The sequence below is a fragment of the Pteropus vampyrus genome, unplaced genomic scaffold (assembly GCF_000151845.1).
Source record: "Pteropus vampyrus isolate Shadow unplaced genomic scaffold, Pvam_2.0 Scaffold44, whole genome shotgun sequence".
NCBI lineage: Eukaryota > Metazoa > Chordata > Mammalia > Chiroptera > Pteropodidae > Pteropus > Pteropus vampyrus.
In genome coordinates, this window is record NW_011888825.1 from 7,497,632 (window position 1) to 7,508,330 (window position 10,699).

Consider the following 10,699-nt stretch of genomic DNA (forward strand, 5'->3'; position numbering starts at 1 on the left):
AGACAGCTATTTAGAAACCAAGATCTGGGCATTAGGCATGCTCATTGTTACTGGGGTGTGATTAGCAAGTAGCCTTTGAGCCTTTCCAACCATTCAACTTAGTTTTCATAAAGACAACTCTTGTCTAATATCTAATTATGTGATGAGAGAGAGAATTACATATCAGGACAAACTTTTGGGAGCAAACAACTAAGTCTTGTTAAGCATACAACTAAATTGGAGAGAACAGAAGTGTTACTATATACCACAAAGCAAACTTATTTATAGGAGGTCTTGTGCCAGGCCCATTAGAAAATTTTAGAGGAAGGGAGATTGTCAGTTAGTCTGGCAAGCAGGTTAAGCAGAGAGCAGTTAAGAGCAACTAAAAGTATGACACATGGTATGTTGTTTTTTAACTATTACACGATTACTGTATACACTAATTACACGCCTTTCCCATCACATTGCTTAAGGCAGTTTTCTAATCTAAATTCGAATTCTGAGGATCTGTTTATGCAAATCTAAAAATTTCTTGCTAAAATTTTATTTGGTCTTTAAAACTTCAAGGCTCTTAGATTTTATTCTTTGACTATATCTTCTGGTACCAATTCACTTGCATATGTGCCTGTAAATGTACTCTTAGTCCTCTATTTCTGTTATTCTCCTCATGGCTCTATATTTCACTATAATTAGCCCCTTAGAACACTATAGCCACTAAAAATGGTAAGCATGTGCACTGTAGTATGTATAAATATGTAAGCTTATAAGCAACATGGAGTTCTCTGTATGGGTGGGGAAATTGGTCTCCATGATGCTGAAGTGTCTTGTCCAAGGTCATATACATATGCAATACAGTGACAGAATAAGGGTTGGAACCCATGGTTTCAGCACTTAGTTGAGTTCTTCCTGTAAACTGTTAAATGAAAATTCAGAGCACAAAGGGTATGTACCTAAAATTTTATAAAATTATGCATTTTGATGAGATTAGAGCACTGAAAATTTGTCTCCCATAGTTTCTTAAATTCAAATCTTTAAATGAAAATAGCCCAACAAAGGATAGACTCCCCCTCCAATTTTGGTCTTCCACCTAGATCTTTCTCAGGTTTCAGGACCACATGGTCATTGATCACTTGGAACTATTTCACAGTACCTTAAGTAGTTTAAAACTGAATTGTTTTCACCACAAAACCTCCTCTTTGAATTCACCATAACTTAGGGAGGCAAGAAGCCACTCTCTTCTTCACCAAGTTATTTTAGTTCTATCGGTTTTACCTCCCATTTATTCCAGTTCATTTTTCACTATCCCCACTGCCACTTCCTCATTTCAGGCTTTTAATCAGCTCTTGTTAAGATTATTTTGTAGCCAGGTAAGTGTTCACCCTGCCCCTGGTCTTTACCCTTTAAATATATCCTCCAAATTTTTGCCAAAGTCACCTGAAAACATCTAACTAGAACCACCACATATAGCTGTGCAAATTAAATAGTGCATTTGACCATGTCGTGGTTTGCTGAGAACCATATCTTCTCTTTGTCAACAGGAGTGGATCTCACTCTCAGCTACACATTAGAATGACCTGGGGAGCTTTTAAAATTACCAGCGCCAGGGCACTGCCTCCAGGAATACTGATTTACTTGGGATGGGGCCTGGATATCAGTATTTTTTCAACTCCCCAGGTGATTCTAATGTTCTAAAGTGGAGCAAGGGCAGAAGCAGGGAAACGAAGCAATTACAATGATTTAGAGGAGAAAAACGGTGGTCAAAGTAGAGGTGGTGAGAAGTGCCCCAACAACACTGGATATTTTTTGAAGATAGTCTATAGAACTTACTAAAGATTGGATTGAGATGTGAGACAGGAATTAAGGATGACTTTCCTACTGGAGAATGTGCAGGGAAAGACACGTCATATTTGTTTTCGTATCCAAACCAAGCATAGCGCCTGGCACATAGTAGATCCTCAATAAATGTTTGATTAATGCATCTCTGCAGAAACTTTTGCACAATAATCAAGATTGTACTCTCAGAAAACAAGTTCTGCATGTCCAGAATTGTGAAGAGTCTGGGATTTTACCCGACTTACAAGATGATAAACTAACCTGTTATTTCATGGATGCTGACAGAAGCCATGAGGCTCCTGGGTCAGAGACAAAACTTTATTACTCATGGCAAAAGCAGTAGCCAGACTTCACATTTAAACTGGTTATCCTTCCCCCTCCTCCAGCAGAGGGCTGCATTACAGGAAGGCAACACAGCATGGGGGGAATCACTACTTTTACAGTGGTAAGCAAGCATGCTCTTTTCCAGGGGAGACACTGCCTTTTATATTTCCTTGCTGTGAACACAGTCATGAGAAGTGGCCCAGGGAAAGAACAATTAAGACCTTGCTTGCATTCTTGGAATACCCAGCACGAACATATGTATGCTTAGGGCCCATGATAGCTTGCCTCTCCCCAAGTGCCCTTTCTACTGTAGGTTTTTCCCTCTGAGAATTCAGGGGTCTTCTGGCTTATGGATGGAGAAAACAGGAAGCAAAATGAAGTTGCCTGTGTCAAGCATACAGAGTAGGTCTCTTCCAACTCCCGATTAAGGGAAAGATGGTGGAGTTTGTTCCAGAAGCAAGCGATCTGCAGCAGAGAACTCTGTACGAGCAATGACGCCCTCTGCCGACCACCCCATGTTTGTGCGCCTATAACCCTCCGCCTTGTATCAAAGTGAAGGCACGCCATAAGTAGGAGTTGGGAGTTATTTGAAAGGGTTCAAGAGGAGAGGTTTTCCTTTTCTGGAGTCGCTAGTGTTCACGTACTCATTTTCCAGTCTTGAGAAAGAAAATGCGTTCAAGTTAGCGCTTTGTTTCTAACACGCAGTGTAAATCGGACATCCCTTTTCGCTCTCTAACTTCAGTCACTCACTCAAACAAGACCTCAGGGAGGGTAGCTTTTCAGAAATAAGCCTTTTCACTCTTAACTGTGAAACTCTGTAACACCCACTCTTCGTCGATGCTCAACTTCCTCCCGCCTCCCAAGGGCGCAAGTCCACCCTCCCACCTTGCTTGCCCCGGGGGACGGCCCACAGTTTGGATAAGTAGGAAGTGGTGGCCAAGGGACCAAGCTCACCTCCTGCAGGGAGGGGTCGGATTTAAAGCTCATTCAAAAAGGCCTTCGGTGCAAGAGCAGCCCCTCCCTGAACTGACTCCTGGAGTCTTCAGAACGGACAGCTCTGCAGCCCAGAAAAACCCAGTCAACAACCCAGCTTCCGGCCTGAGAGGGATTCTGGGACTCTGGGCGGAGCCTGGATACGACAGCGTTTCTAGGAAATGTGGTCTGCAGCCCCTGCGGTTCAGGCGCACCTCCCGCTCGTCTTTGTGGCTCCGCTCTGCACGTCCCCAACTCCTGAAGGCGCCCTCTGGTGGCGGGGAGGAGAAGCGAGGGTTGGGAGCTGGAGGGAAGGCAGGTTTCCACACGTGCACCGCGCCCTACGTGCGCAGCGGAACACCAGCTGTGCTTCTTGAGGGAGCTCAGCTTTCAGGGCTGGAGGGAATTGTAACCGCGTTGACGCCCGTTATAGGACCTACTATCATCTCCCTCCAAGAAGATTGCAGCAGCATTCTCATTAGTCTCCAGATGAATCCTCGAGGACCTGTCGACCTGCCTCAACAGTCATACCGTGTCGTTTCCAATGTATATAGCACGCCACACTTCCACTACAGGCACTCCCTTTATTCTGAAACAGATCTCAGCATCATATTATTTTACCTGTAAACATTTCAGTATACATGTTTGAAGATGGAGACTTTTTAAACATAGCAACCTATCTTTATACCACTTTTTAAAGTAATGTTATCAAAAATTGAATGTTTAGATTTCCCTGGTTGATGTAAATTTTTTGAATTTTTTACACTTTATTTCAATCAGGATCCAGAAAAGTCGCACACTTTGGAGTTACTTGATATGTCACTGTCTCTTTTTCAATCTGTAAGTTTCTGACATTTTTATTTCTTTCAATGTATTTCTTAGGTCTTTCGTCCTGTAGTGTTTTCCACAATCCAGACTTTGCTAATTAACTGGGACGATATTTTACATGTTCTTCTGCTCTATATGTTTCCTATAAACTGATAGTACAAGAGGCTTGATCCCATTCAAGTTCAATTTTTTGGCAAAAATACTTCATAGAAGTTTGTAATCTATCAGAAAGTACATTAAGGGTTGTGAAATAGTGACATTCTAAATCTGTGATTCCTTTTTTGTTTATAAATAGAAAACTTCCCCTCATCAATTATTGGGCTACTCTGGGGTACAGTTTACACAGGAAAGTAATAAGTGTGTGATTTATTTATTTAACAGCTTTTAAAATAATAAGTTTGTTCTCCAAAGTGACCAAATGAGGTTTTTGTTTATTTAGTTGTTTGTTAATTTGCTTGCTGTTTAAGTGTCATTATGAGCTCATGTATTTAAACTATTTAGCATTTCAAATTCATTGCAGTCATTCTTATTAATGCTCAAATGGTCCCATCTTTGTCCTGTGGAAATCTTTTTAAGTTGGATCTTGAGCCCTTTACATAACTGGTTATCTTTGATACTTCTCTGTTCCTGAAATGATAAGGTGTCCATTCTGGGACTCTGGGCGGAGCCTGGATACGACAGCGTTTCTGCCCCTGACCTGAGTTTAACCATTTCTTCAAGGAGTCTTGGTTCCTTTTATTGGGAACTAGTATTTAGAGACCACAATCTAGGCGTGTTCATCACTAGTGAATAGTGGTATTTCAAGACCTTTTCCAAAGAGAACTAGAGTTTAACCTGATACATCCAATTCAAATTTAGGACAACAGGATTTTTACTTAATTCACCTATCTTACATCTGCATTTCTACTCTCCTATGTTGAAAACCCAAATTCTCAATAAATAAATACCAAGTTGCTTTATCAAACAATACATAAACAAGTCCTAGAACAACCATAACACTAGCATAACAATATTATTGAAAAGTTTAAGATTTCTTTTTAAATTATTTCTGTCCTTAGAGCATATACTACAGTCAAGTTAATGTATTTTAAAGTAACATGGAAAAATTCCTGTCTGGGTGTTTTAACAACTCAATACACAATGTAGTAGATTAAACAATGGCCCCCAGAGATATCCATGTCCTACTCCCTGCAACCTGTGAATGTTACTTTACATTGCAAAAGGCGTTTTTCAGGTGTGAATAATTAAGGATTGTGAGATAGGGAAATTATTTGGGTGGCCTTAATGCAACCACAAAAGCTTTATAAGAGGAAGGCAGAAGAGAAGACAATGTGATCATGGAGGCAGAGGTTGGAGTGATGCAATCACAAGCCAAGTCATGACAACCACCAGGAGCAGAAAGAGGCAAGAAATGGATTTTCCCTAGAGCCTGTGGAGGGAGCATGGCCCGGCCTTGATTTGGGCCCAGTGAAACTAATTTTGGACTTCTGGCCTCCAGAACTGTGAGAGACTAAATTTCTGTTATTTCATGCCATCAAATTTGTAGTGGTTTTTTACAGTGGTCTCAAGAAAATAATACCCACAGGTTCATTTGTTTCATTTTATTTTCAAAATTCAGAGATTGCTTTTTCTTTACTGTAGATATTGGCTTTACTGAACCTGAAATAACACTTGGGATTGAGAGAGAGTTTATGAGCAAAAATCTTCAGTAAATGAGGGGATGGTGAAGTGACCAGCAGGTTTGCAGAAAAAAATGAAAATGCAGTGAGCATGAAGCTGCATTCTGTGTTCCATTAATTTAAAGAAAAAATAAAGCAAATTATTTTCATACTAAACTTTGATTAAGCCTTCTCATCATGCTGTCCTATCTTTTCTGTATTTATTTACCTTATGAGGATCAGAGAAATGAAGAGTCTAAGAGGTAACAACATATTTATAATGTGCAGCGAATGTAAATATTTGCAGTTTTTTACATATCAGGTATCTAAACCTGTAAGAAAATAAAGAGAATATTTAAAATTCAATTTTGTATTTTAAAAATGGTTATATTCTGGAGAATTAAAATAGGGTAGAATCATTGTTCATCCACTCACTTCTCATCTAAGAGAAAAGCAATATCTTTAAGTCTGTAAAAACCTTTTCAACAAGTTAAGTAGAGGGCATTCTGGGGAAGTGTCTCTGATAACTTTAAGAAGTAAAAGCAAATAAAAATCAGCAGTGTTCAAAGGAGCAGCTCTATTCATTGAGTTGGTATAGATTCATTCTAATGCTTACTGCTGCTAAATTGTAAAAGAATAGAGAATACAATTAATTTGGTTATTGAGTTGGAAATTTAAGTTAGCCTCATTTCTAGAGTTTGTGAATATTACCTCCAGTAGAAAATCCAACTGGAAATGGAGACTTCCTGCTTCTCTAACTTCCTGGTGGCCATTCCTTCCCTGCCCTCAGTACTGCCAGCGTCACTGGGAATGTTATTGTTTTGATTGGGCACAACAGCCAAATGGATGCAACAATACAAATTTAAATACAATATCTGTGATATTGAGGTATAATAAGAAATATATATTTTGGGCTTTATCCCTAGCTCCTGGCCAGAGCTAAAAAACCCTTGTAATTTCCTAAGAAGAAAAATAGGAGCATCCTTTGTTATAATATTTGGTTTTTGTGAGAGATAAAAGTGAAAAGAGCATCTTTTGTTATTCATAACAGTACCCAAGTTTATGTTAATGGATGACTTTTGGAAAGCCCCTAAGGATGGAGGAGCTGGCTTCCCATCATGTGATTAGAGATTGGAATTGTAAGCCCTGCTAGAGAGTGGAAAGGGACTGGCGATTGACTTAATTACCAATTACTAATGCAATCATGGCTACATAACTGAAAAGTAAAAACTCTGTTTTCCACCTCTTATATAAAGAAAAACCCAGTTCTTCCCTACTATGTCTTTCTTTCCTGTGTGTTTCCTTTACTACTTACACAAAACAGTTCACTTTTGGTCACCAAATGTGTGGAGCTTTTTCTCCACACCAAGCGATTAATTCTCTGTGACACCAGCTGGGTGGCCTACACTTTAATTCAATTCTGACACTACCTTCCTGGGGATAGTGTCAGATTCCACAGGTTAAGGGCTTAGTCTCACTAGACTGCCCCCCACAAACACATACACACTTCAGACACTAATCACATGCCCAGGTTATCACCTGTGCTTCTGACCAACCAGCTATAGATCGGAGGCTCCAACCACCCCTCCTTGGGTTGGATTAATCTGCTAGAGCAGCTCACAGAACTCAAGGAAACACATTTACTAGTGTATTAAAGGATATGATAAAGGACACAGATGAACAGCCAGAAAAAGAGATACATAAGGTGAGGTCTGAGAGGGGCCTGAGCTTCTGTCCCCGTGCAGTTGGAGTGTGTCACCCTCCTGTTTCTTGATTATGTTCACAGACCTGGAAGCTCTCTGAATCCCCTACTATTGGGATATTTATGGAGGCTTCCTCACATAGGCGTGATGGATCATTAACTCCATTTCCAGCCCTTCTCCCCTCTCTAGAGAAGTAGGAGAGGGAGGAAGGGCTTCTTTCCAGTCACCAGCCCTTATCCAGGAGCCCACCCAGAGTCACCTCATTAAAACAAGAGATGCTGCTAGTGCTCTTATCACTTAGGAACTCTATCAGGAACCAGGAGCAGAGTCCAATATATATTTTTTTCTATTATTTCACAGTAATGAATCCTCCATAAAAACCCTAAACAACCAGGGTTCAGAGATCTTTTTGGTTAGTGAAGACACTGAGGTGCTGCGAAGGTGACATGCCCAGAGTGGACGAGGAGCTCTGTGCTGCTCCTCCACACCTTACCCCATGCATATTTTCCACTTGGCACTTCTTGAGTTTTATCATTTATTAAAAAACTAGTACACATAAGTAAATATTTCCCTGAGTTCTGCAAGCCATGCTAGCAAATTATCAAATCCTATGATTGTAATAAATATGGAAAAAACTTGTATTTATATTTTATTTAACATCAGGAAATCCACTTTGCAGAGAAATCTTTTCAGTACGAAATATGCAGAAATATTTCAAGCATAGTACACACCTTATGCTACATCACAGAATTCAAATAGCCAAAGGACTCTCTGAACGTAAGGAATGAGGAAATGCTTTCAACCAAAGCTCATCTCTCATGCATCAGAGAATTCATACTGGAATACATGATTTCAAAATAAGAATTATGGGTATGCCTCAGTCCTAGATCATTCCTTACATTCACTTAGAGAATATGAAGAGAGACTACCTATGTATCGAACGCAGGTGGTATCTTAAAAGATTATCTCTTACTTCCCATCAGAGGATTCAAACTAGAGGAAAGCTCTGAATATCATGAATGTAAGCCGCCTTTCCATGATTAAAAACTCTCTTTTGAACATTAGAAGATTTATACTAAAGAAAGCCTTATGCATGTATTATATGTGAGAAAATTTTCACTTTAGAGCATTGAATTTGTTCCACATTTGAGTGCTCACACCAGCAAGAGACCCTATAAATATAATAACTGTGAAAAGTATTAAATCATAGCTTCCCTTATTGCATCAAAGGAATCCTAACATGGAAAAAAGCCCTTTGGATGTCCTGAATGTAACACAGTTGTCACGAAAGATATCTTAATACAGTAGTCTCCCTTATCCACGGTTTCACTTTCAGCGGTTTCAGTCACCCGCAGTCAACCGCAGTCTGAAAATATTAAATGGAAAATTCCAGAAATGAACAATCCATAGGTTTTAAATTGTTCACCATTCTGAGTAGTGTGATAAAATTTTGCACCATCCTATTCCATCGCGCTCAAGACATGACTCATGACTTTGTCCAGCTTATCTGGGCTGTATAAGCTCCCTGCCCTTTAGTCACTTACTAGCTGTCTCTGTTATCAGATCCATTGTCATGATATCAGGTGCTATGTTCAAATAACCCTTATTTTACTTAATCATGGCGCCAAAGCACAAGAGTAGTGATGCTGGCAATTTGGATATGCCAAAAACAGGCCGTAAAGTACTTCCTTTAAATGAAAAGGTGAAAGTTCTCGAGTTAATAAGAAAACATTTAAAAATCTATTGCTAAGGTTGCGAAGATCTACAATAAGAATGAATCTTCTTCATTCTTAAGAATGAATCATCTGTGAAATTACCTAATTTATAAATTAATGTATAGGAGAAAACATAGTATCTATGGGGTTTGGTAGTATCTGTGCTTTCAGGCTTCCACTGGGGAACTTGGAACATATTCCCTGCAGACAAACGGGGACAGCTGTAAAGACCAGATCAGAGACTTGCTCTAGAAAAAGATCTCACCCATGGAAAAACTGTGAGATCTTTCCACCAAAGTACACATCTTCTTAAACAATAGGAAACTCACAGCAAAGAAAAATCTCATGATTATTAATTAATGTACAAACACCAATGTGATTATCCAGGCCCACTATGACCTCAGAAGATTTTTACTGGAGAGAAATCCTGTAAAATGTGTGCAACTTCCAGTCAAGATTCGTACCTCACTTATCCAAAGATTAACTCACAGATGACTTAGGTATCATCATATAATACATGATGGAAGGAAGTTCTAAAATGGTATTGAATATAAAAAACTCTCTAAGATTTTCTTTCCCTACGGTATGTCCCCATATGCTAGTGAAGTTGAATAAGTCAAAGGAAAAAGGTAATATTTTTTAATGTATATCATGAAAATCCAAACTTTGTAAAATCAAAATGTATTTGCTAAAACTAGTTATAATATTTAGTTTAATAAACTTAAAAATAATCTTTTAGTGCAAAAAAGTGTATACATCCACATTAATCTATTACCATATTTCTAACATTATATTATATTCCCAATCTAATTAGTAAACCTATTTATTCCAGTGAACAAAGAAATATACTTTAATTTCATAGTAAGTTTTGAAGTTTTATTTGACCTTAAAATATAGTAGTCTAAATTTTTTATTTATTTCTTCATTGTTCTCCAACATCAAGCTAGTCATTGTTTTTTTAATGGGCACAAAATCTGGGAAATTTATGGAAGGGTTCCTAAATCACCATTCAGAACTTCTTTTTTTGTGGCTATTAAAGTTCTATAATCACTTTCTTATTTTAGTATCTTAACATGATTTGTTCATGAAATTATCTTTTGGGGTGCATGGAATCAAAATGTTAAATGAGATATTAATGAAAAATTGTAGAATTGACTAACATTTCAACATTTAAAATACAGTTATTCATTCTTCTACAATGCTTGTTTTGAAAACAGATTCGTTTCACTACAATTGCTATATCAGGAAACAATTTGAGCATAATGCAAATTTTGAATTTGATTACGTGTGATTTCATCTATGGAAAACGAGGTGAATGCAGAAAACTGCACCCAGCACAACCAAGCCACGTTTAGGAATATATAAAATACACACACATGCCTCAAACATCTACCACCCTTGATATTACAACTTTTTATCCAATTTCAGATAACCCTCTTTCCATCACTTCATGATAAATCAAAAGCTGCAGCCCAACAAATGTCCACTTCCACAAGCAAGCTTTTTCAAGTTAAAGTACCATTTATTGTATAGTATTTATAAATTTTTTAAACATTTAACATGTGTAAAACTGTGCTACCATTTTTATTCATTTCCTATCTTTATTTTTAAATGTCACTGACAAAGTTTGTTTGTTTGTTTGTTTATTATTTATGCCTACAACACCTGGTCTTCCTAGGTGGTCTCC

At 38.3% G+C, this 10,699-nt stretch overlaps 1 protein-coding gene across 1 annotated transcript in view; it reads left to right on the top strand.

Moving 5' to 3' along the window:
- The first annotated feature begins 2,973 nt into the window (after window positions 1-2,973).
- Window positions 2,974-10,699, top strand: part of LRRC75A (leucine rich repeat containing 75A) — an 84,549-nt gene continuing 76,823 nt past the window's right edge. Inside the window, exons 1-2 of the mRNA XM_011359138.2 lie at window positions 2,974-3,654; window positions 3,889-3,948. Coding sequence (XP_011357440.1) covers window positions 2,974-3,654; window positions 3,889-3,948 — 741 coding nt within the window. The remainder of the gene's footprint in view (window positions 3,655-3,888; window positions 3,949-10,699) is intronic.